Raw genomic sequence first — 25,971 nt, 5'->3', positions numbered from 1 at the left:
TTAATATTCTTAAAAATAGTGAAATAAAGGTTTCAACTAAATATCTGTTTTAAAATCATAATATCAATCAAAGACTCCTTTTTGCTTAATCTAAGGTAGGTTGTTAAAAAAAACTATAAAATAAATGAATCTAGGCTTGCCATAGAGAACATTGATTTGGGCAAGTTGATGCTGCGTGATTGTCATGTCATGTTCATTTCGGCATATCAGATGAAGACAAAGATGGCGCTCTGTTTCTGGCTGTGTGTCGAGGGAAAGTTAGTGAAGGACTTGACTTTGCTGACAACTTTGCTCGAGCTGTGATAACCGTGAGTGGATTCACTTATGTCTGTTGTTCTCTATTGTAGCTACTGTTATTTACTATGCTTAAGTAGGGCTGAGGGGCTGACGTGAATGTCAAATCTACCGCTTCTCATACTGAAGCCAGTACTGCTACTTTCTGCATGAAATAGAACTCAGGCCTCTTATTTATATTCCCTGATCATATTGCCCTAAATCTGAGTGCCAAATGTTTTAAAACTGTTTTGTTGAGTAACATAAAGTAAAATGAAAGAGTTACCTATTTAGAATTTTCTTTCATAAACTTATTTGTTAAACAGACTTGTATGTCAGAAAAAAAGACTTATTTATGCTCTTCAATATGAGTGATATTTTGGGTGGACACATCAATTACCTAAGTGATTAAGTGTTGCCTGACTGGTAGTACATTGTGTTGCAGGTGGACACATCCATTACCTAAGTGATTAAGTGTTGCCTGACTGGTAGTACATTGTGTTGCAGGTGGACACATCCATTACCTAAGTGATTAAGTGTTGCCTGACTGGTAGTACATTGTGTTGCAGGTGGACACATCAATTACCTAAGTGATTAAGTGTTGCCTGACTGGTAGTACATTGTGTTGCAGGTGGACACATCCATTACCTAAGTGATTAAGTGTTGCCTGACTGGTAGTACATTGTGTTGCAGGTGGACACATCAATTACCTAAGTGATTAAGTGTTGCCTGACTGGTAGTACATTGTGTTGCAGGTGGACACATCAATTACCCAAGTGATTAAGTGTTGCCTGACTGGTAGTACATTGTGTTGCAGGTGGACACATCAATTACCTAAGTGATTAAGTGTTGCCTGACTGGTAGTACATTGTGTTGCAGGTGGGAATACCATACCCAAACTTCAAGGACATCCAGGTACGTCGGAACACTCCCTCTCGGACACTGGTATTTTTACGAAATCATAAGTCATCTTATGATGCAATTAGTTATGCACAGTTTCTTCCCTTGGCTGTGCAAGGATCTGCTGATGTTTGGTTTGAATCCCAGATTGGCCCTGATACATATCTTTGGTCAGTCAGCTCCATTCCCATGCTTGAGTTTCAACAGTTCGGTAAATGTACACAGCTTGCAATGTTTGGGGCTTTTTCTCTCCATTCAAAAAACACTATGTGGATTCATACAGTTTGCGCATCAGTTTTGTTTATCGATACCTCAATGAGCTGAAAAAAGTACACAGTCAATCCTTAATTGACTGTATGTTGTTAAACCTTTGAATATGAACATGATGAAAGACACTACAAATGAAACTGGAGGTAAGGTAGTTACTCCGACTCCTCTCCTGTTTTGTTTTGCTATGTTGTTATATGTAGTGTAAGTATCTGCTGTTAAGATGTTATAATCTCTCAAATAAATAAAAAGTAAATTGTTGTGGGGTTGGTTGATGTTTGATGTTTTATCTTCAATGATGTCAGGTTGAATTGAAGAGGAAGTATAATGACAAGCATAAAGCAGCTCGAGGTCTTCTGTCAGGGAGTGACTGGTACGAGATCCAGGCATTTCGGGCGCTCAACCAAGCACTTGGCAGGTGTATCAGACACAGGTAGGCATTGGCAGGTGTATCAGACACAGGTTAGCATTGGCAGGTGTATTAGACACAGGTCGGCATTGGCAGGTGTATCAGACACAGGTCGGCATTGGCAGGTGTATCAGACACAGGTCAGCATTGGCAGGGGTATCAGACAAAGGTTGGCATTGGCAGGTGTATCAGACACAGGTCGGTATTGGCAGGTGTATTAGACAAAGGTTGGCATTGGCAGGTGTATCAGACACAGGTCAGCATTGGCAGGGGTATCAGACACAGGTTGGCATTGGCAGGTGTATCAGACACAGGTCGGCATTGGCAGGTGTATCAGACACAGGTCGGCATTGGTAGGTGTATCAAACACAGCTCGGCATTGGCAGGTGTATCAGACACAGGTTGGCATTGGCAGGTGTATCAGACACAGCTCGGCATTGGCAGGTGTATCAGACACAGGTCGGCATTGGTAGGTGTATCAGACACAGGTCGGCATTGGCAGGTGTATCAGACACAGGTCGGCATTGGCAGGGGTATCAGACACAGGTTGGCATAGGCAGGTGTATCAGACACAGGTCGGCATTGGTAGGTGTATCAGACACAGGTCGGCATTGGCAGGTGTATCAGACACAGGTCAGCATTGGCAGGGGTATCAGACACAGGTCGGCATTGGCAGGTGTATCAGACACAGGTTGGCATTGGCAGGTGTATCAGACACAGGTCGGCATTGGCAGGTGTATCAGACACAGGTCGGCATTGGCAGGTGTATCAGACACAGGTCGGCATTGGTAGGTGTATCAGACACAGGTCGGCATTGGCAGGTGTATCAGACACAGCTCAGCATTGGCAGGTGTATCAGACACAGCTCGGCATTGGCAGGTGTATCAGACACAGCTCGGCATTGGCAGGTGTATCAGACACAGCTCGGCATTGGCAGGTGTATCAGACACAGCTCGGCATTGGCAGGTGTATCAGACACAGCTCGGCATTGGCAGGTGTATCAGACACTGGTCGGCATTGGCAGGTGTATCAGACACAGGTCGGCATTGGCAGGTGTATCAGACACAGGTTGGCATTGGTAGGTGTATCAGACACAGGTCGGCATTGGCAGGTGTATCAGACACAGGTCGGCATTGGTAGGTGTATCAGACACAGGTAGGCATTGGCAGGTGTATCAGACACAGGTAGGCATTGGCAGGTGTATCAGACACAGGTCGGCATTGGCAGGTGTATCAGAAATTGGTTGGCATTGGCAAGTGTATCAGAAACTGGTCGGCAATGTTTATGTTGCAATGAAATAATCTTTGTATAGATCTGAAATGGAAGTCTCAAGAATTTGTTTATTGTTCCAGACGAGACTGGGGAGCTCTGATTATTGTAGATGAGAGATTTGTGAAGAACCCCCAGAAATACCACAAAGGTAGGTTTACACATTCTTCTGGTGACTTGTCTCAATGTTTAGATAATACCACAGGATACCACAGAGGTGGTATCTTCGCAATCTTCTTGTGACTTGTCTCAGTGTACAGGTAATTCCAATATAAACAGTTGTAAAGCATTGATAGTTGGATCATATGTTTCACATTGTTTATGACAGTGCCTGTAGGTTGTAGTCCCAATACCTTAACACAGGATGTGACAGTGGAAGTGCTATGATCACTTTGTAGAACACGGAAATTTAGTTTCCTTATTCTCAACCTCTTTTTTCCATAACAAGTCTTGACACAAGTGCTGAAGGAGAACAAACTTTTGCCTATCCAGTGTTTTAAATGTTTGATTAACTGTTATTATTTTAGAGTATGAACAGAATAATGTTTGTGTAACTGTAGTAATATAGCAGATGAGATTTAACTTCACTGATATATTGTGTTTGACGTCCAGGTTTATCCAAGTGGGTGAGGAACAAGGCAGTGTCATACAACACGTTCAACTCCGCCATGGACTCGCTGTCCTGCTTCACCAAACTCAGGATCGAGACCATGGAGAACGAGGAGTAAGTCACAAATACATGCTGAACGTTAATGTCTTTGATGCCCAATGCAGTGCTTGCAATATTTTATTAGACTGTATTTGTAAGACTAACTTTAACACATTTGCACACCAGTTAAAAGTTTTTTTGTTTTGTTTTTAAATTCAAGTTTTCAAAAGTATTCAGGGACTCATGCGCCAAATTAAATAGGATATTAAGCAGGGAAATGCAGTTTCTACAAATATTATTGAGATTTCATAATTTATACAACTAAAGTGATTACTGAATATATAATGAGTACCCAACATGTGAGGTACATGTAAAAACAGCTTGGTTTGTATACTCCCAAGGAAGTTGAGAATGATAACTGGAATGCAACCTGATCCACTGGTTGGAGAACAAATGAATCGCTTTTGAGTTGATACCAATACCTGGATAAGTGTGGTATATAATAATAATAATAATATCATGATAATTGAACGTAAAATTGTATGTTCTGATGTTGATAAACAGCCACAATCATTCCAACCCCAAATCAATTTTTAGATACATGAATGATTGTACATGTTAAAGCAATTCTTATATTGATATTGTACAAAAAGTGGGATTTTCATCTGCCAGAAGTGAGTTGTCACTGTATCAATGTTAATGGTCCTTGTTTCAGAGCTGAAGCATCATTTATTTCAAGCACACCTTGTACCCAGTCTGTCAATGAGGCGATGCCCCGGACCCCACTGCAAGACAAGGCAAACATCACGCCCCCTTCTGTGTCTGTGCACAAGGGAGACACCTCAATATATGGTCACATGACTTCTCACTCACCAATGTATCTCACCCCTGACCTTGGCATCAAAACTGAAGCCAGAAGGTCAAAGACAGAGGCAGATGTCAAAGTAATTGGACATTCTGGAAAAATGTGTTTGGAGCAGAATGTTGGTGTGGCTTCACAGACAGGGAAACAGAATATTGTGAACAATATTGTTTTGGGTCAGAAGGTTATGACATTGAATGAAACGCCTGGTAAAGGTGATGACAAGCCTTCTCTCAGGCCTCACCTAGGTGACCTTGGCAAGAAGATGGTGGTGTCCCCAGCTAACCCAGGGTCTGGGCACAATGTAAAACAAACCAAAATTGTTTTCAAATTTGAATACAAGGGGACAGATACTCAAAACAAGAGAGGGGATACAACTCTGAATGAGAACGGTATAGAAAGTCATTTGTCAGATTCAGCGATCACTACTGAGAAACAGAGCTTGGTGGCTGGTTCTAACACAAATGTGGTTAAACAGGAACTTGGGTCGTTTAATCAGAATCTGGAGAAAGATATGAAATCGAACCGCTTCTTCAAATTCTGTCATGTTCCTAGGAGGGACAGTCTGGGTTGTGAGCGTTTAGACCAATCGGTGGACGATGGTCAAGACAGTGGCACCAACCCACCTGAAACAGAACCCCTGGTCAGTGATGCTGCTAAAAGCACAAGTCCTCTTTTGTTTGATGGAAACTCGGATCCTCTCAGTAGTGTTTCAGAACAACACGAGACTGCTACCAAGAAACCACTTTTTAAACGAAAGAGTAGATCAGGTTGTTTAGAAGGGAGCTCTGTTGACTGTAAAGAGATGCTCGAGGACCATGTTAAGGAGAAACATGGCAGCAAGGAAGATACATGTGATATTGATGACCTTGAAGGGTTGATGGTCAAGCGACGGAGTAGCAGACAGAAGAAACGCAAGTCTGATGGTACTGCCAAGCTAGTGTCCAAAAGATCCAGGGGAATAGACTTCCTAGATGAGGTTCAAGAAGATGGCTATCAGGTACATTTTTATATAGCCATGCTAACAGTCTCATATAAAATGCAATTCTATAAGGTTTTTGACAGCTTTTGGTTTTTGTTGTGCATCATAAAGACTAATGTACTGTCTCCATGGTATCGGTGGGATTCCCTTGAAAAGGATATTTTTTCATGGGATCATGCATCTAGTGCATCCTGCATGATTTTTCATAATTTAAGACAAAAATGAAGCATCTCCCACCTTGATCATGTTGGTAACATTCTTTTCAAGGCCAAGGTTGATACAGGCTAAATTGCTGTTTAGTTTGACATTTTCTTGAAAAAGACAATTTAAAACCATGTTTTCATGCACTTTGTTGCCAGGCATGTCCCAATAAGTCTGCAGTTGTAATATTTGAACATGATTGAAAATACAAAACAAATCATTAATTTACCAACATATGCTAATATAACAGGGATTATCTAGACCTGTTCAGAGACCAATATTCAACCCAAAGTCTGCAGCAAATGGAACGTAAAACAGTTCATGTAAACACAGTTGTGATCACTGTTGTGATGGCTTGGTCGGGGTGTATTTCACTGATAAAAGGACCATTGAAGAAGACGAGGAGTTAATGTTAAAATGTCTCTGACATTAAATAAGAAGTTTTAGAAATTCCCAAATGAATTTCTTTTCTTTATTGGCCTGCCAAGGGTTATTACTATGGAATCCTAGATGGCCTTTTTTCTTCAGACTGTGGAACAAATTATTACAGTTTTGTTTCAGTCTCGACAGTGCAACAGAAGATAGAAAGAACCAACTATGTTCAGTAACCTAACAATATATCATTGCCAGATAAGTGAACTTGTATTACGGTACTTTTCAGTATTGGAAAGTTTGTTTTTCCTGAAAGTATATCTATTATGTTACAGAAATCTAAACAGATCACTTGCAGTGAATGTGGCTGTGTTCTTCTTGATGGAGTCAAGGGTTAGTATCTGCCTTGTGGCAGTGTATTAGTAGGCAGATTTTACTGCAAACTGACATACAGCCTGAAGGATGTCTGCACAAAGATGTATTAGCTAAATTTGAATTGACTTGCCTCCGTGGTGTAGTGGATAGAGTGTCTGCCCAGGGAGTGGAAGGTCGGTGGTTGGATCCCCTGGCTGCGACGTACACTAAACAACATTAAATGATGATACTTTCTGTTACCCTGTCTCAGCATTGAAGGGGTAAAAGAAGGACTGGTCGGCTCGGTGTCAGTATTTGAGTGGGCTATCCATGTCACATCTCTGTGGGCTAGCACTATAAAACTGGAATAAGTCTGGACTAGTACAAACAGTCACACGCATAGTTGCATGCATATTGTTGTTTAAGCTAAACACCTTGAATGTGACATTAATCCGGGTTTGTTCCGTTCAACGATCTGAGTGCTACGACTACCATAACTCTCATACTTTAACATAAACGTAAGATGGTCATAGCACATTGTTTGCTTTTGGAACTTTGTTTAGATCAGGACAATACACGGCATGGTATGAAAGTCAGAAAATAATATTCCATGAAATGTGTCTTTAATACATTTAATTTTTCTGTTTGCAGATTTTGAAAAGCGGAAAAGAGTGCCATGTTTCATGAAGTTGCCTGGAGGTACAGGTGTCCCGGATGTGGTGTACCTACCAGCGCAGCCGCTGGGGGACTCTCTACAGGCTTTCTCTGCTGTACTCGAAAATGGTGAGTGGTATCATAAGTGACATCCTCAGATAGCCTCATCACGATATGGCTGAAACATGGCTGTAATGTTCAATAACTCACTCACCACTCAGGTAGCCCAGCAGTGCCAGGCCAGGACAGCTGTGTTGACCTCTAGGGATAGCACCCCAGGACACTCACCAGAACCAACCAGAGCCAAAAGCCATAATCAGAAAATATTTAGCATTAATTTCTAATGCTGCTGAGTATGAAGAGGATGTGGTCAGGATATTTTGCTTTAGGGTGCTGCTGTGCACTTGACTTTAAAGATCTGCTGATGATGAGCTGAATACACGGGAGCACAGCTGATCGATCCTGTGACACACTTTTATGATCCTCCGTGGTCTAGTGGTAGAGCGTCCGCCCAGAGAGCGGAAGGTCTGGGGTTCAATCCCCGGCCGCGTCATACCAAAAGACGTTAAAAGATGGTACTTGTTGTTACCCTGTATGGCACTTGGCATTTAGGGGCTAAAACAAGGACTGGTCGGCTCGGAGTCAGTATACTGTGCCTGAGTGGGGTATTCATGTTAAACTGTGGCATGGTATCTCAGTGTGCTAGCACTATAAATCGTCATCAGTCCGGACTAGTACAAGCAGGCACACACACACACACACGTGCATGCACGTCACTATATAAGTGCAATAATCTTGGACGCGACATTAAACTCAATTTCACCTCACCTCACCACCACTTTTGTGATCCCTCTCACTCACCTTCGACCTGTGAAGATTGTGGGGAGAAATAGGTCTTCAGCAACCGATGCTTGTAAGAGGTGACTATGCTTGTTGTAAGAGGCGACTAACGGGATCGGGTGACTTGGTTGATCTATTTCGTTGTATTCCTATTGCGTGGATCAGTGCTCGTTCTATCAATCCTTGGATTGTCTTGTCCAGTCTCGATTATTTACATTATAAACAACCAACAAACAAAGCAACAAAACACTCACTTTCGCTCCATTTGAGACACAACTGGCTCTGCCTACCAGTAAGTTACACCTGTATCACACACTTCACCATCATGCTGTTACAGGTGTGACGTTGGACTGCCACTGTGATGCTGAGGCTGGAGTAGTTGTCCAGTTTCTCCACTGTAACAAGTGTGGCGGTCAGCCCGACTGTCGGGACGTCCTGGGGTGTCGTGTACTTCTCTCAACAGATTCCCAGTACCAGAGGGGGCAGGTTGGTTCATTAGTTTGTGATGTTTCCAATTTGTTTGTGGTAATTCAGTTGTTTGCATGACTTGCACAGAAGCACCAATTGCAGTGAATTTATAAGTTCTGTCTATGTTTCAGATGTGGCTCAACCTACAGAAGGTGAAGATTAGCTAGCTCCCTGGACACGTGCAATACTGACATTTCACATACTGCTACATAATCTGGGGTTTGAGACCTAGGGGAACCGTCAAGCTAGGAAAAGACTTCAAAGGTGGCTGCGACGGAGTTGCTGATCGACTGAATGTCATACTTGAAACTCCACTTGGCTTGATGGATTCTGTGGTCAGTCCCAAAGATCTTGAGAAAAAGGGGTCTCAACAAGAACTGTATATATAGATGCGATGAAAATATTGTCAGAAAATATCTTGGGTGTAATATGTTTGACGACCTACATTCTAGACTTATGCAGTCTAGTCTATGATTCAGCACCAGAAGTGTGGGAAGTACAAGTGCACTAAAGTGAAGTGTCAAATTAATGAAATAATTATATCAATTCATGAACTAATTAAATTGTATGTAAAATTGTTTGTGCTGATTTGTTACATATTTGTTGCTCTTGTTAAAAGTATGTCAATTATAGTGAAACTATAAGGTCCTTGTTATCTATGTGTTGTACATGACACATTCAAGGATCATTTTCTCAGTTGTCAGATATTGTCAGATATCATCATACGTAAACTTTTGGTCACACCAGTGACCACTGGATGTACAGCATGCTGTGATATTGTTGTTTTGTTGCCAAATATTGGGCGCCATGGGAACCTGTCAGATATGTGCTGTCTCCTTTGGCAAGGGACTTCGTTTAAACAATGTGCCTCTGCTCACCCAGCAATAAATGGGTACCCAGTAGTATGAACTAATGTATAATGCCAACTTTCTAGCAATCATCATAGGTTGTGCCGTTTGAATACACACTCATCAGATAAAGTTTTATTTATACATGCTCTTGGATCTGCACTTATACAGTTGTCAGTCTATGTAAGAAACAAACTTTAATCTACTTCTTCTGTAGAGTTTACATGTAGGGTGCCATATTTGAAACTTACTAGTCTGCTGTAAGAGGAGGATACAAATGCTGTATATGATGAACACGAATTATTACCATTTCAGGAATCAAAACCTGATCCGAATAAATCAGTAAGATTATTGTGATGCGTAGACTTGTTAATTGATGTGTTGTGCTGACCCCAGGAGGAATGCTGCTGATCTTTGCCGTCTGTTTGCCAGACAAGTCAATCTTTTTGTCTTTGTTGGAGTCTACAATAGCTGCGATATTGAAAAAACTCACTTTGGCTGATGCTCAAACAGTATTTTTCAAAATGTTGTGAAATTTGTAGTTCTGTAAGTGTATTTAGCAGTGGGCTTAACGTTTTTGTTGTTTTTCGTGATATTTTAGTTTGACCTTGATTTCATCTTTACACATCAACCCTGCTCTTATGTTCACACAAAATATCCTGCGATTTAGTCACCAAAACACGCTCGCAGTAAAAAAAAGTAATGTGAAGTAATGTAATTAGGGTATTAAACAAATCAGTCATATCTCAACCTTTACTTTTAATTTTTTGTTGTGGTTATCACATTCAAAGGAAACTTCACTTCCAAGGTTTAATTCAACTCTAAAATCCATCTATAACGATACACTGAAAACTATCCATATTTATCGCAATAGTTGCTTGCAATAACAATAGTTATCGCAATAGTTTCTTTCAATATCAATAGTTATCGCAATAGTGATTTCCAGACCAATAGTCACTAAATAGTCACTATTTACTAAAGTGAATAAATAACTCTGCATGAACAAGCTGATTTATCACAACAAATGTAATATGATGCTACAGCAATGGGCAGATCTATATTGCTTTGATTCATTAGCAAAATCAGTGCCAGGCCAGGACAGCTGTGTTGACCTCTAGGGATAGCACCCCAGGACACTCACCAGAACCAACCAGAGCCAAAAGCCATAATCAGAAAATATTTAGCATTAATTTCTAATGCTGCTGAGTATGAAGAGGATGTGGTCAGGATATTTTGCTTTAGGGTGCTGCTGTGCACTTGACTTTAAAGATCTGCTGATGATGAGCTGAATACACGGGAGCACAGCTGATCGATCCTGTGACACACTTTTATGATCCTCCGTGGTCTAGTGGTAGAGCGTCCGCCCAGAGAGCGGAAGGTCTGGGGTTCAATCCCCGGCCGCGTCATACCAAAAGACGTTAAAAGATGGTACTTGTTGTTACCCTGTATGGCACTTGGCATTTAGGGGCTAAAACAAGGACTGGTCGGCTCGGAGTCAGTATACTGTGCCTGAGTGGGGTATTCATGTTAAACTGTGGCATGGTATCTCAGTGTGCTAGCACTATAAATCGTCATCAGTCCGGACTAGTACAAGCAGGCACACACACACACACACGTGCATGCACGTCACTATATAAGTGCAATAATCTTGGACGCGACATTAAACTCAATTTCACCTCACCTCACCACCACTTTTGTGATCCCTCTCACTCACCTTCGACCTGTGAAGATTGTGGGGAGAAATAGGTCTTCAGCAACCGATGCTTGTAAGAGGTGACTATGCTTGTTGTAAGAGGCGACTAACGGGATCGGGTGACTTGGTTGATCTATTTCGTTGTATTCCTATTGCGTGGATCAGTGCTCGTTCTATCAATCCTTGGATTGTCTTGTCCAGTCTCGATTATTTACATTATAAACAACCAACAAACAAAGCAACAAAACACTCACTTTCGCTCCATTTGAGACACAACTGGCTCTGCCTACCAGTAAGTTACACCTGTATCACACACTTCACCATCATGCTGTTACAGGTGTGACGTTGGACTGCCACTGTGATGCTGAGGCTGGAGTAGTTGTCCAGTTTCTCCACTGTAACAAGTGTGGCGGTCAGCCCGACTGTCGGGACGTCCTGGGGTGTCGTGTACTTCTCTCAACAGATTCCCAGTACCAGAGGGGGCAGGTTGGTTCATTAGTTTGTGATGTTTCCAATTTGTTTGTGGTAATTCAGTTGTTTGCATGACTTGCACAGAAGCACCAATTGCAGTGAATTTATAAGTTCTGTCTATGTTTCAGATGTGGCTCAACCTACAGAAGGTGAAGATTAGCTAGCTCCCTGGACACGTGCAATACTGACATTTCACATACTGCTACATAATCTGGGGTTTGAGACCTAGGGGAACCGTCAAGCTAGGAAAAGACTTCAAAGGTGGCTGCGACGGAGTTGCTGATCGACTGAATGTCATACTTGAAACTCCACTTGGCTTGATGGATTCTGTGGTCAGTCCCAAAGATCTTGAGAAAAAGGGGTCTCAACAAGAACTGTATATATAGATGCGATGAAAATATTGTCAGAAAATATCTTGGGTGTAATATGTTTGACGACCTACATTCTAGACTTATGCAGTCTAGTCTATGATTCAGCACCAGAAGTGTGGGAAGTACAAGTGCACTAAAGTGAAGTGTCAAATTAATGAAATAATTATATCAATTCATGAACTAATTAAATTGTATGTAAAATTGTTTGTGCTGATTTGTTACATATTTGTTGCTCTTGTTAAAAGTATGTCAATTATAGTGAAACTATAAGGTCCTTGTTATCTATGTGTTGTACATGACACATTCAAGGATCATTTTCTCAGTTGTCAGATATTGTCAGATATCATCATACGTAAACTTTTGGTCACACCAGTGACCACTGGATGTACAGCATGCTGTGATATTGTTGTTTTGTTGCCAAATATTGGGCGCCATGGGAACCTGTCAGATATGTGCTGTCTCCTTTGGCAAGGGACTTCGTTTAAACAATGTGCCTCTGCTCACCCAGCAATAAATGGGTACCCAGTAGTATGAACTAATGTATAATGCCAACTTTCTAGCAATCATCATAGGTTGTGCCGTTTGAATACACACTCATCAGATAAAGTTTTATTTATACATGCTCTTGGATCTGCACTTATACAGTTGTCAGTCTATGTAAGAAACAAACTTTAATCTACTTCTTCTGTAGAGTTTACATGTAGGGTGCCATATTTGAAACTTACTAGTCTGCTGTAAGAGGAGGATACAAATGCTGTATATGATGAACACGAATTATTACCATTTCAGGAATCAAAACCTGATCCGAATAAATCAGTAAGATTATTGTGATGCGTAGACTTGTTAATTGATGTGTTGTGCTGACCCCAGGAGGAATGCTGCTGATCTTTGCCGTCTGTTTGCCAGACAAGTCAATCTTTTTGTCTTTGTTGGAGTCTACAATAGCTGCGATATTGAAAAAACTCACTTTGGCTGATGCTCAAACAGTATTTTTCAAAATGTTGTGAAATTTGTAGTTCTGTAAGTGTATTTAGCAGTGGGCTTAACGTTTTTGTTGTTTTTCGTGATATTTTAGTTTGACCTTGATTTCATCTTTACACATCAACCCTGCTCTTATGTTCACACAAAATATCCTGCGATTTAGTCACCAAAACACGCTCGCAGTAAAAAAAAGTAATGTGAAGTAATGTAATTAGGGTATTAAACAAATCAGTCATATCTCAACCTTTACTTTTAATTTTTTGTTGTGGTTATCACATTCAAAGGAAACTTCACTTCCAAGGTTTAATTCAACTCTAAAATCCATCTATAACGATACACTGAAAACTATCCATATTTATCGCAATAGTTGCTTGCAATAACAATAGTTATCGCAATAGTTTCTTTCAATATCAATAGTTATCGCAATAGTGATTTCCAGACCAATAGTCACTAAATAGTCACTATTTACTAAAGTGAATAAATAACTCTGCATGAACAAGCTGATTTATCACAACAAATGTAATATGATGCTACAGCAATGGGCAGATCTATATTGCTTTGATTCATTAGCAAAATCAACAATTATTTTGAAATAATATATAACTAAACTAGGAATCAGGGCCTTTTATAAGTTGTTATTCTAGGAAATCTGTTAGATTTACCAAGCAAGCAAAAATGAAAAAAAACCTATCACTGTGGCCTTAATTTTTCTTAATTGTCTTCAATTAAAGGAAACCATGTTTATAAGACACATGTGTATATCTATATATACACATAATTTTACACATAACATATGAACCATGTAAGTTTGAACACTTATAGTTATGTTGTTTTTGTGACCTCTACAGTTGACCTATATATATAATGCTCGTCACAAACCAGGATTATCCAAATAGCATGGACAGAGTACGGGAACTTAGAGGAAAAGGCAATGTTTTGTGTCTAAGCTCATATTTATCTCTGCTTTAAATGAATTCCCACTAGCATTCTGGAATTAATTTGACATGAACTGGCGCAGTTGTTCTATATACGCCACTTCTGTTTCATTCATGGAATTAAGGCACACAAAAAACCTCATGCAGCGGAAAGTAAGATCCTATTGGTTTAACTGGTAACCATGACATCACATGCCAATACGCTAGTGAACACCTGTGTGAAACATACGAAAATTGAGAATTGACATTTGTTTATGTAAAAAATCTGAAAGGACACCAATTCCAAGGTTAGGTCCAGACGTAAAAGCACTTGTGGAAATTTGTCAAGGCCAGTTGTGGGGGCTCGATCCCGACATTTCCTGCGACATGGCTATTTGTGTGTATATATTTCAGTTTGGTGCGTTGATAAATATGTGATCCACAAAATATTTTTTGTTATTTAATGTTTTGAGTTGTTTTTGTAATGTCAGTGGCGATCCTTATATTTTCCTCACTTCAAATGTGGTAGTATTGTGCAAGATGCCAGTTTCATGTTCCATGTGTACCTAATTATGCCACAAACATGTAGAGAAATTATTAGATTTTCATCCCAATTTCTAAAAAAAAATATGAGGAAGGTAGATTTTTATATATATTATTTTCAAGACTTCTTCGCACATTGACTGGCGGCTGTAATACAGATAAAGTATGAATGTAGATGTGCCTGAAACATAGGTCATGATTAGGAAAGTGCCTATACCTGTGTAGGTAATGTTAACTGATTCATGATCTTCTGCTCGGATGAGGACTGAGGGGCAAACTGCTCATCGCTATATATATGCCCCCACCCCACCCATTAATTAGTGTAATTTGATTGGATTGCTATTTTTAGCACTGTGTCATTCGAATATGGTTGAAACTGTGTGTTTGTGAATGAAACAGGCTGAAAAAGAACTATTGGGCAGTTTGGTAAGGACTACAGGACTAGTGCCCATTTCTAATGCTGACTACTGTTCCACCACGTATAAGCTCTGGTATTTACATACAGAACTGTCAACGAGGATTAAACACGTCCAGATGTTCGGCCCCTTTAGGGTGGTCGGGTAGCCTAGTGGTTAAAGCATTCGCTCGTAAGGCCAAAGACCCGGGTTTGATTCCCGACATGGGTACAATGTGTGAAGCCCATTTCTGGTGTCCCCCGCCGTTATATTGCTGGAATATTGCTAAGAGCGGCATTAAACCATACTCACTCACTCACTCACTTGACACCTTTGGCGTGTCCGAATCTCATGACCATGGGTTCAAATCCAAGTTTTGCTGAGAGTACGTTTCGTGCTTTGTCAGTACCATACCGGTGCACGTGGCTTTCACTAAAACTAAAACTATAATCGTCCAGTCCTGCATCCCACACTATGCTAACGAACGACATACTGTCAAAAGCTGCTTTAGACTGGTGAAGATCAGCAAAGGACTAGGTCTTCTGTCCTACCTGCTTGCTGTAAGAAGCTACTCCTGGGATTGGGTGGTCAAGCTCGTTGATGCATGTCATATCGTATCCCAATTGCGTGGATAGATGCTCATGACATCAATCATTGGATTGTCAGGTCCAGAGTCGATTATTGTTCGGCATTAAATAACAGACTCACTCAAGTGATAATTACATCAAAGCTAGAAAGGAGCACAACAGGGCTTCACGTTCAGAGTAGGATTTTATTACAACATTTCACTGGTACTTGTTTATAACAGACGCGATACACATCAGATGGAGACAAAGGCTGCTCAGTGCAACATCACCAGCACGGGGAGAGACAGGCTTCAGATCTTCTTCCTGTGAACGGGCGAAAAGTTATGAATAACCTTGTCTGTGATACAGTAGAGAGCAGATAGCATGTGTACAGACACTGACAGCTTTCTCAAAAGTCTGATTATTGCTGTAGTAAAACTTTATACCGCCTGTCCGGTGTACGTCTAAACTGACCTCCATAACGTTGACTTGAACGTAGTCTTAAACGCCATTATCTGTATTATAAATTTTACGCAGTGTTTGACACAGGACAAATGCCTAATCCATTATTGATACACCTACTAACGTGTTATAACATGGTACATACATATGCATGTCGGCAAGCAGTCAGAAGCGCCAGGTGCTGAGATCGTATCCCGCTAGCGACGTGGTTGTTATTCAGCCTATGAACCAGCACTTACAGGTCTTTACAGTGTTGCCACTACCCCTAGTGGTCAGTATATTCACCTGTGCATTCAAAAGAACCCACTCGTCCGATGACAGATGACCAGACAGTGGAAACACAAATAGTTCACACACCAGAAACACCAGTGTCAAAACGTGTCACTCTGGGCAAGTGACGTAGTTCAAAATGTACCTCTTCACCCAGCGGGAAATGGGTACCCGATATGTGAGGTGGATGTAAGCCATCTAGCCGTAGGCAGCTGGAGTTGTATACTCTCCAGGGAGTTGAGAATGATAACTGGAATGCAACCGGATCCACTGGTCGGGGAACAAATAAACCGCATTTGAGTTGATACTAATACCTGGATAAGTGCGGTATATAATAATAATAATATCATCGTTATTTAACGTAAAATTGAATGTTCTGGTGTTGATAAAACTGGTCTCGACCAACTCAGAGGCGATTGAAATGGAATAGCGTAAATTGTAACTGGGAAGCCATTTTGGAAATTGAGGGGCAGAATAAATTCCCCTTCCACCCTGTTCATGCAGTCAACCACTTGTTTACCTTGTCTAGGTATTAACAGACTGCTTTGATATAGCTGGAATATTACACACGTGTGCATATTCAAAGAGAGACAACAGTATCGGCCAGTATCTTGGTCTCCTTCGTGCTGACATTGCCAGAATATTTCTAAAAACGTAGTGATACCACTCACCAACTGATCCCTAGACAATGATGGCGCCTCTCGCTTAATTTCTAGTGTCCAAGTTTGTATAATTACAAGGGGTAGACACCATTGGAAATTTCCATCTTGTCTCCACCCCACTGACTGAAATACTTCTTAAAGCTGTGAAACCAAACTGGCTCACTCACTCGGCTATGAAACATGAAAATGAGGCTTCATAGGGAGGGTCGCTTAGCCTTGATTGTGGTTTCTATTAGCCAAACACTTTGTTCAGCAGTACTATGACAGAACTAATCTAGGTTTAAATTTGAGCCATATGGCTTAGGGGAGTTAAGTACAATCTCCAGAGATTATATTTTAGAAGAACAAATTGATCCTAGTAGTACAAGATTTAAGTTTGTTTGTTTGTTGTTTAACGCCGCACTCAGCTATATGACGGCTGTAAATAATCGAGTCTGGACCAGACAGTCCAGTGATTGACATCATGAGCATCGATCCACGCAATCGGGATCGATAGCATGCATCAACCAAGTCAGCGAGCCTGACCACCCGATCCCACCCGATCCCGTTAGTCGCCTCTTTCGACAAGCATAGTCACCTTTTACGGCAAGCATGGGTTGCTGAAGACATATTCTACCCTGGATCTTCATGGGTCAGTATTTCAAGTCTATGTTATAGGATAGGAGATTGTATTGTGCAAGCTGGGCTTGCTCTTTATATCAAATATGTTGAGAGAGATGCAAAGAAATCAGTCAGAATCCATAACTATCTGTTGTGACGAGTCGAATGAATCAAGGAGGATAAAATAAACCATATTCTGCACACACAATGCGTTGCTTGATTGGTTTTGAAGAAGTCGTGTGTTATATATATAACAAAAGATAAAAACAAAGGAGCTAGAAAACCAAGACACTCTTTAATAGTTAATACTGATTGCTAATCAAGTAAACCTCAATTAAAACCTTGTCCGAAAGAGCCAAAATGTGGGAATCAAAATATACTGTAATACAAAGATGGTACATTTTTTAAAAATCCAAAAGTACAATTGTCCGAAAGGTCCGAAAAGTAGAACGTCCGAAAGGTCCAAAAATGCCAAAAACATAATATATCTTTTATTTATGATTTAAGGTGATTAATTATTAAATGACACAGCGTCCACGAAGTAGCAAGATGTCACTCTAAGCGTCCATCTTGACACGGAACACTCTCCTCAAGAATCCAGACACACGTGACAGGAAGACTCGAACTGTGGACTGGGTCGGGGTGTCCTCATCATCGAGGTTGATTTCGACGAAGTGAGGGGCATCACGGAGGACGGGGGTAGAGAGAGGGGCAGGGAGAGAGGTGGGAGGGGTGGGGAGCTCTGACAGGGGGTCAAGGATGGTCATGTATCTCCCAGGACGACGCTGACAGGGAGGGAGAGAAGGACATGTAGAGAGTGACAGAAGATGGAAGTAGAAAGTAGAGAAAGATTAGAATAGATGCTGGAAATGTATTAAGGGATATCCATGATCTTAGGAGAGCGTTAGTGATTAATAAAGGTTAAGTCAAACACTGCAGTGTCGAAGTTCAAGGGACCTTTGTAAATACCTCGAGAGGTTCAATACAACCGAAAAATGATAAATACGAAGAAATGTGTAGGGGCCACGTTTTTACTTCGAGAAAACACAACGGTGTTTGACTGTGTGTGGTTATTACTGAATATATATATTAACTCTAGAAAATTACTGATTCCAAAGACACCCACTTGGCGAGGAGGGGCCCAGATGTCAAAGTTCAAGGGGAACCTGATCACGAGGTCAAGAGCTGTCGAGTAAGAAGGAATGAGAGTCAGAAAGACAGGATCAACTGAACAGTATATAACCGAGTTTTAAAAACATTCACAGTTGTTCTGTTGATCCTTTGTCATCATAGTCAAATAATATTACATTCTAAAAAGTGAAGGGCGATGATCACATCAGATCACATCAGTGGATTAAGTCTTAACACTTAAGTGCAGGTTTGAAAAGTAGGATATCCAGGTTGTGGTAGAGACAGGTTACACCCTCACTGATGAGGTAGAATATAATTACACAAACCTTTGGTAGACAATACCATGGTATTCTTTGGGGTAATTAGAGTTGCAAGAGAATTATTTAAGACATGTGATTACATAAGTGATAATTATATGAAGGAATTGTTTACTACAGGTTTGACTGAAAGCAGAAATATATATATATATATATATATATATATATATATATATACACAAAAATGAGGTAAATGTTCACTCGGTGTACATGTAATATATAATAAAATAATAAAGTCCACGTTAGTCCATCATCTTCTTTATATATATATAGATGATGGACTAACGTGGACTTTATTATTTTATTATATATATATATATATATATATATATATATATATATATATATATATATATATTCATGTAAAAGGACAAGAACCTGAAGGTCAGTGCTGGTGTAAATTCTCACAAACATTGTTTTGTTTTGTTTTCTTGGTGAGTACACTTTCCAAATGGCCATAATGTGTACATTTTCAGAATATGACATGAAGAAACATGTCAACTTTAGTGATTTTGTTCTGATATTCATTGAGTCTCCCAGTGTCATGTTAGTGCCTTCAACCTAGACAGCGAAGCTCTCGTAAAAGCAACGTTAGAAATTGGCACTAAACATTTAGTCCTGTAGTCCTTGCCAAACTGCCCAATAGTTAAGATATCACAAGGACATGTAAAAATTTTGCCCTTTCTAAAGGTTTTGCTAACTGTTACCATTATAAGGACTAGTGGACTAAAACTTTTATTTTCTATTGCTGCCTAAAAGCATCATGCTAGCATCACTGTTGAGATTAAACCTTGTTGCAACAGTTGTTGGAAATGTTTCTGATCTATTTATACATGATGGTTACTTCCTTACTAAGACAAGGACACCAGCGGTAGAAACTAACATTTCTAGACCACTTGTCCTTATAATGATAACATATAGCAAGACTCAAAAATGGCAAATTTCTACTAGATCTAGCCCTTATGATACCTTAACTATTGGACACTTTGGCAAGGACTACAGGACTACCAATTTCTAACGCTGGACAGAGGAGCGCTTTTTTCATCTATATGTTACTCCTAACATATGAAGAATTATAGTTAGAAGACAACAGTTTGAGAACTTTCATGATAACACTGAAAGGCATATCAGAATGGATACCCAATAAGCACTGTAGGAAACAACCGGTATGGTTTGTTTGTTGTTTAACGCCACACTCAGGCGTATTCCAGCTATATGACGGCGGTCTGTAAATAATCGAATCTGGACCAGACAATCCAATGATTGACATCATGAGCATCGATCTATACAATGATGATACGATGACATGCATCAACCAAGTCGGCGAGCCTGTACGACAAGCATAGTCGCCTGTTACTGCAAACATGGATTGCTGAAGACCTATTCTCTGCCCGGATCTTCAGGGGTCAACAGGTGGGTTGGAACCCTAAGTTAGTTAAGTTTGTTCATTTGAAGATGTGTCCTATATTCCTTGCCAAATCTGCCCAACAGTTAAGGTATCATAAGGACTAGTAGAAACTTGCCCTTTTTAAGAGTTTTGCTGTATGTTATGATCATGAGGACTAGTGGACTAAAACTGTTAGTTTCTGTCGCCGTGTTACTATAATGATATAATTTGTGTTGTAGACAAAAGTATTCACAACCATCATGATATGGTCTAAAGTACCTTGATATTGGGCTACTACTGACAACTTGCCTGTTATCTAAGAACATACAAAATCCTCACTTTTACAAAAAGATGGCAAATTGTTCTGTCGTAACCTAAAAATGCCCAAGTGAAGTAACTGTTAGGGCTAATAAGATTAAGAGCCAAATATCCTACATTTTGGACAGGAATACGAATTAATAAGAGTTTAAGGAGAGTTAATTAGTGATTCAGAAATTTAATTCTGATAGTAATCAAGAACCACTGCACCATTCATCGCCGAAAACATTATTAGCCTAACTGTCCTTAGACCATTATTACTAACAGACCAAAGTGACATCATATGATTAGATCTAGATCTAAAAGTATTTCAAATTGAAAAGATAAATTAAACAAACTATGAATGTGTTGTTTATTAACAGGGGAGACTGAAAAGGCGATCTTAACTAACGTGAAACGGATCTCAACATAAGACAAAGCACAAGCCGGCAGTATGTTCTGGAAGTTTCCTCTTTTTCATAGGCGAGATCAACTTCAGATTCAGCAAGTAAATAACAGCGGCAGAAACTAACATTTTAGTCCACTAGTCCTTATAATGATAGCATGTAGCAAAACCCTTAAAATAGCAAATTTCTACTAGGCCTAGTCCTTATGATACCTTTACTATTGGGCAGTTTGGCAAGGACTATAGGACTAGTGCCAATTTCTAACACTGAATAAGTCATAAAAGAAAGAAGAAAAGACAAGATAACTAATTCAGAAGTGATGACATACCTTGAGAGTATGAGCTCATAGTGTTTCCAGACGAAGTTGTGAAAAATACGAGGCAAAGAACAGCAGCAACGAAGCAGGATATAGTAGCAGTATGATAATCACAATGGCGATATCAGTAGTGAAACTGTCGTCATGGTGACGTCATAAATCTCGCGAGACTGTCATAATATCACGTGACGGACTGTTTTGTCCCCTGCTCTACGCATGACAGGATCCCAGGTAGTTGAAAACGAACGAATGTTGTATGCATATCAGACAAGACGATAGTGGTGACACAGAGCATCACAATCTAGCCGCAAGTAGGCTTCAGTATAAGTATGATGTCAAAAACGTTTTGTGGACTACACTGGATACACTCTTCAGTAAGTAATTTAACTCTCAAAATTCATATAGGCCTATATGAGAGGCCGTTGAAGTGAAGGTGACCCGTGAAGATCCGGGGTAGAATAGGTCTTCAGCAACCCATGCTTGCCGTAAAAGGCGACTATGCTTGTCGTAAGAGGCGACTAACGGGATCGGGTGGTCAGGCTCGCTGACTTGGATGGATGATGCATGTCATCGTATCCCAATTGCGTGGATCGATGCTCATGGTGTCAATCACTAGATTGTCTGGTCCTGACTCGATTATTTACAGACCGCTGTCATATAGCTGGAATATTGCTGAGTGCGGCGTTAAACAACAAACAAAACAAAAAAGTGAAGGTGAAGTGAACTGGTTAAATGACAGTTATGGTCACCTACCCAAATAATTGTTAGCACGATGCTTACTCGAAGATTTATAGTGAGTCCCATATGCTGCCTTAATAAGGTAAACAAAGCGGGAAAGTGTATTTTTTCTATTCATGATATCTTTCTAAAGCCAAGGCAAAAATACTTTGTCTCTCGTTTAACATCTTCGTAATCAGTGACATTTTTGTATGGGTCCAGGCAAATGCTGAATCTGTGCCTTTTGCTATCGAGTAATATTCATCTTTTTAGTTTAAGCGCTTCCCTGGCAAAAAAATGTAAGACTATTCACAAATTTCACACAACTATATATATACCACCTACAGTATAGGGATAAAGGAATACATTATTTGAAGGTAGCTATCGTTGAGGTGTACATTTACAATACTGTGGCATTGCATCTGAACCGACATCTAATCACAATGAAATTTCAAAATGCATGAAGGGCACGTGGTGCACGTACACACAGACGTCAATACATTTCCGAGACGTATATATGGCGGTTTGTTGGGACGTCAATATCCCAAGTCGCCCGAATGTTTTGGCAAATCAAAAAGTGTCATTTCTCAACTGTGAGACAAGTACCATCAAACGGATGGGGTTGCAATGAGACCTGGGCGTGGAAGGTCTAAAAAACGACACTTTAGTCCTAGGCAATATCATCTCATTACATTAATTGCACTACGCAATAGATTCAAATCTACTCCTGTTATCAACAGAGAATTCCGTACAATAACAGGAAGGCGAATTTCAATATCTACCGTTAAAAGCCGGATAAACCCTAACAGCTATAACCATAGGTGGCAAAGATTGGGATGGGCTAGGTAACACCAGGAACGGGATGTGCGCAAATTAATCGATCAGAAGAGGATTAGCCAAAATCGCAGTTTAATTACACCTCTTACTGACGAATCAAGGTGTTACTCCCGATTCACAGACGGCAGAAAACGTTTTTTGGCGACGTAGCGGCGGGTGGTATGTCAGGGCAACCCATCATCGTTATGAGGGCAGTAGTGTCAGGGTGTGGGGCGGTATCACACATGACAGGCGAACTGATCTGGTTTTTGTAAATGGACATTTGACTGGCCAGCGATATATTGACGACATATTGCGTCCTGTATGGTGGCCGAGAGGGGACATCGCTTTCTCGCTTTCTCGCTCTATCGCTTTCTCGCTTTATCGCTTTCTCGCTCTATCGCTTTCTCGCTTTCTCGCTCTATCCCTTTCTCGCTTTATCGCTTTCTCGCTCTATCGCTTTCTCGCTTTATCGCTTTCTCGCTCTATCGCTTTCTCGCGGTTAAGCAATATCCCCTCTTGACCACTATAGGGGCCGCATGTGATATTTGCTGCAATTGGGAGGTAATGTTGAACTTTTCTCACTATCTGACATAATTTAACTGTAGAGACGTCGGTGATTTTAAAACAATCCACCGAATTTTGCGTATAATATAATTGATTTATTTATAGCCCTTTTCAGTTGTATGTGACCATCTCGCCGTAAGCGCATGGCAGATCATGGCAATACGTTCTAAATAAATCAGGTTAAAATCTAAATATATACTATATATAAAAGTTAAAAAGACTTTGGTTAATTAGTCATGGCTGATTGTTTTGCAAAAATACAATCTTATAATTTTGGATGTTCTATAACTAGTTTTCGGTAGTATATGATGTTACAGTGTGTCATAATTTGGTTGTCCGTAAATGTTCTTTTTGACATTTAACTTGAATTGTGTTTCTTGTCTTGTGCAAATCTACAAATATATGTACTTGCATATAGTAATTTGATAAACACCGCTGTGAGTAAGTGAGTGGGAATGGTTTCACGTCGCTTTTAACAATAATCCAGTAATATCACGGGGAACACCAGAAATGGGCTTCACACATTGTACCCATGTGGGGAATCGAACTGGGTCTTCGGGTTGACGATCGAACGCTTTAACCACTTGGCTACCCCACTGCCCCCATCGCTGTGGCGTTACCACAGTTGATATGTGTACTTGTGTTAACTACACATATGGAAAGACATAATTAGTGTGGCCACATAGTTAAGGTTGATAACAATACGAAATGCATTACTATAATTATCTATAACATATATTAAATCAGCTATCATTATAATATGCTATGTATATCTTAAGTATAGTTTTGTCAAAATTATGTATGTGTGTATGTGTTTGTGTGTGTGTCCGGTAGTAGATAACTACAGAACTCACATCAGAACGCACAATTGTTAACCATACAGTTAAAATGGATAGAGAATTGCTACTTAAATATGTATATTCCTGCCTGAGCCTATACTATAATTGGATATCTAGTCTCTCCTGGCGGGAAAGTTAAACTATATTTTACAAGCACTTTAGCATTAAATTTAATTCCCGAAGACAGTTTGATCGAAAGTCATTATAAGAAACGAGTTGTTTTTAAAAAATATCTACGACGCATTTCATTTCTGTTGTCCAAGGAATGGGGTTACGGGTTAATGACGCTCTCGAAAGTCGTATATATGACTTAAGATAGAGACATATATCTAAAGTATCTGTATTTTGTAAGGGAAACATAACTGTGTACATGTACATCTTTTGTTTGCATAATGTGCATGCAACTTAACTGCATGAACATAATTGTGATCCCGAAATCGGACGAGCATATATTCGGCTTCAATTCCAAATCTAATGACCGAAAAAAATAATTCTTTGGACGTTGTAAAACAATACAAACTGGCTAATAAAACTGACAATTATTTGTCAATATATTATCAGTTTTAAGATTGATGGAGGAATGAGGGGAGGATACTATGAAAAAAAATGAAAATATGAACAGTGACTATCTGTATTCTGTGAATCTTGCTTATTTATTACACTACAAGAAAATATACAAGCTAAACGAGAAAAAATTACGTGTGTATTTTGTAACATATCTATCTACTACAAGATGTTTAAAAAATCTAATCATAAGAGGCAAAATAGCGGTGAGAATTACAGGAATGGATCACTAAATGTCAGCAAAACCGTTTTAATGAACGGCATTATGGGAAGTATCGCTTTCTCGCTCTATCGCTCTATCGCTCTATCGCTTCCTCTAATGACTAGTCATATGAAGGAATCGGGTGTTCTTTAACTTCTTTTGAATAGTATGTACTGTAAATCTTGAAATTAACGTTAGAGTTAATAATAAATGCAAACAAATTAGCGTAGACTTAATTACCGCATTCGACGTAATAAGCGCACAGGGCGCTCTCAAAATTAGAATATTATTTTGGTGTAAAAAAAGTTGAATTGAAAGATGAATTTCTGGGTTTATGCTGACAGCCTGAAATGTTTATGTACGACAGATATATTTTTCCCGAATTTAATTGCCCATAATTAAGTGTGCATATAACGAGTGCTTATTATACGCGAATAAATAAGTCTTGTGTACATTAATCAATCGGGAGGGGTGCTGGGATTGTTCACTAGCCAATATATTAGCAAATAACGCCGTGGGCGTTTATTAGAGCGGGGCGCTTATTACGTCGAATGCGGCAATTAAACTTAGCATTTATGTCGCAGAAATGACTGTTGATAAGACGGCCTCACTGAACACTTTGAATAGCGGAAATACCAACTTGAATATAAAACCAATCAACTATCTATTTCCACATTACGGTTACTGAGAACAATATGTCATCCCAAAACTAGAAATTACATAATGAATATCCGGTAGTATTACCATTGCTTGGGTGAGGACTTCCACTTTGATGACATCTACTCCGCAAACAGAATAAGCATTGATATAAGCGTTGTTTTTAGGAAAACACTATTGCCTTTTAGGAAGTACGTACTTCTCAGCGCTGTTGAGCGGTGTTATTTGCTATTTGTTTCGATACCTTGACCTGGGGGCGGGGGATCCAATAGCTAAATAGGGGCATAAATCAATCAAATCCTTTTGTACGCAGAAATACGTGGATTGTTATAAAAGCACCTATGTCTGTACTGTTAAATTATTTTTAAGTAGATAGTGAGAAAATTTCAACATTCTCCGTCCATAAGTATAATTGGAAATGCGACTTGGAAAAATCTCGCGAGAAAGCGATAGAGCGAGAAAGCGATAAAGCGAGAAA

General features: G+C 39.9%; 1 protein-coding gene and 2 long non-coding RNA genes across 3 annotated transcripts in view; 2 read left to right on the top strand and 1 right to left on the bottom strand.

The window, feature by feature from the left end:
- The window catches only part of LOC124134999 (Fanconi anemia group J protein homolog), a 45,706-nt gene extending 36,006 nt beyond the window's left edge, over window positions 1-9,700 (top strand). The window contains exons 23-32 of the mRNA XM_048396077.1: window positions 211-308; window positions 1,153-1,188; window positions 1,746-1,873; window positions 3,202-3,269; window positions 3,731-3,842; window positions 4,483-5,629; window positions 6,520-6,577; window positions 7,190-7,321; window positions 8,370-8,518; window positions 8,632-9,700. Of these exons, the coding sequence (XP_048252034.1) occupies window positions 211-308; window positions 1,153-1,188; window positions 1,746-1,873; window positions 3,202-3,269; window positions 3,731-3,842; window positions 4,483-5,629; window positions 6,520-6,577; window positions 7,190-7,321; window positions 8,370-8,518; window positions 8,632-8,667 (1,964 nt within the window). The 3' untranslated portion in view covers window positions 8,668-9,700. The remainder of the gene's footprint in view (window positions 1-210; window positions 309-1,152; window positions 1,189-1,745; window positions 1,874-3,201; window positions 3,270-3,730; window positions 3,843-4,482; window positions 5,630-6,519; window positions 6,578-7,189; window positions 7,322-8,369; window positions 8,519-8,631) is intronic.
- A 1,526-nt stretch (window positions 9,701-11,226) lies between these two features.
- Window positions 11,227-12,709, top strand: LOC125380035. Its single transcript, XR_007221009.1, has 2 exons — window positions 11,227-11,527; window positions 11,641-12,709. It is a non-coding gene; the product is annotated as an uncharacterized LOC125380035 (long non-coding RNA).
- Window positions 12,710-15,468: 2,759 nt separating this feature from the next.
- Window positions 15,469-21,282, bottom strand: LOC124134998. The gene is made up of 2 exons (XR_006861189.2): window positions 21,144-21,282; window positions 15,469-15,606 (listed from the first exon to the last, which is right to left on the bottom strand). It is a non-coding gene; the product is annotated as an uncharacterized LOC124134998 (long non-coding RNA).
- Window positions 21,283-25,971: the final 4,689 nt, after the last annotated feature.

This window comes from Haliotis rufescens, unplaced genomic scaffold, assembly GCF_023055435.1.
Source record: "Haliotis rufescens isolate VD_foot unplaced genomic scaffold, xgHalRufe1.0.p SCAF_15, whole genome shotgun sequence".
Lineage (NCBI taxonomy): Eukaryota > Metazoa > Mollusca > Gastropoda > Lepetellida > Haliotidae > Haliotis > Haliotis rufescens.
The sequence above is the reverse complement of the archived record's forward strand: the minus strand, read 5'-3'. Positions and strand labels throughout refer to the sequence as shown.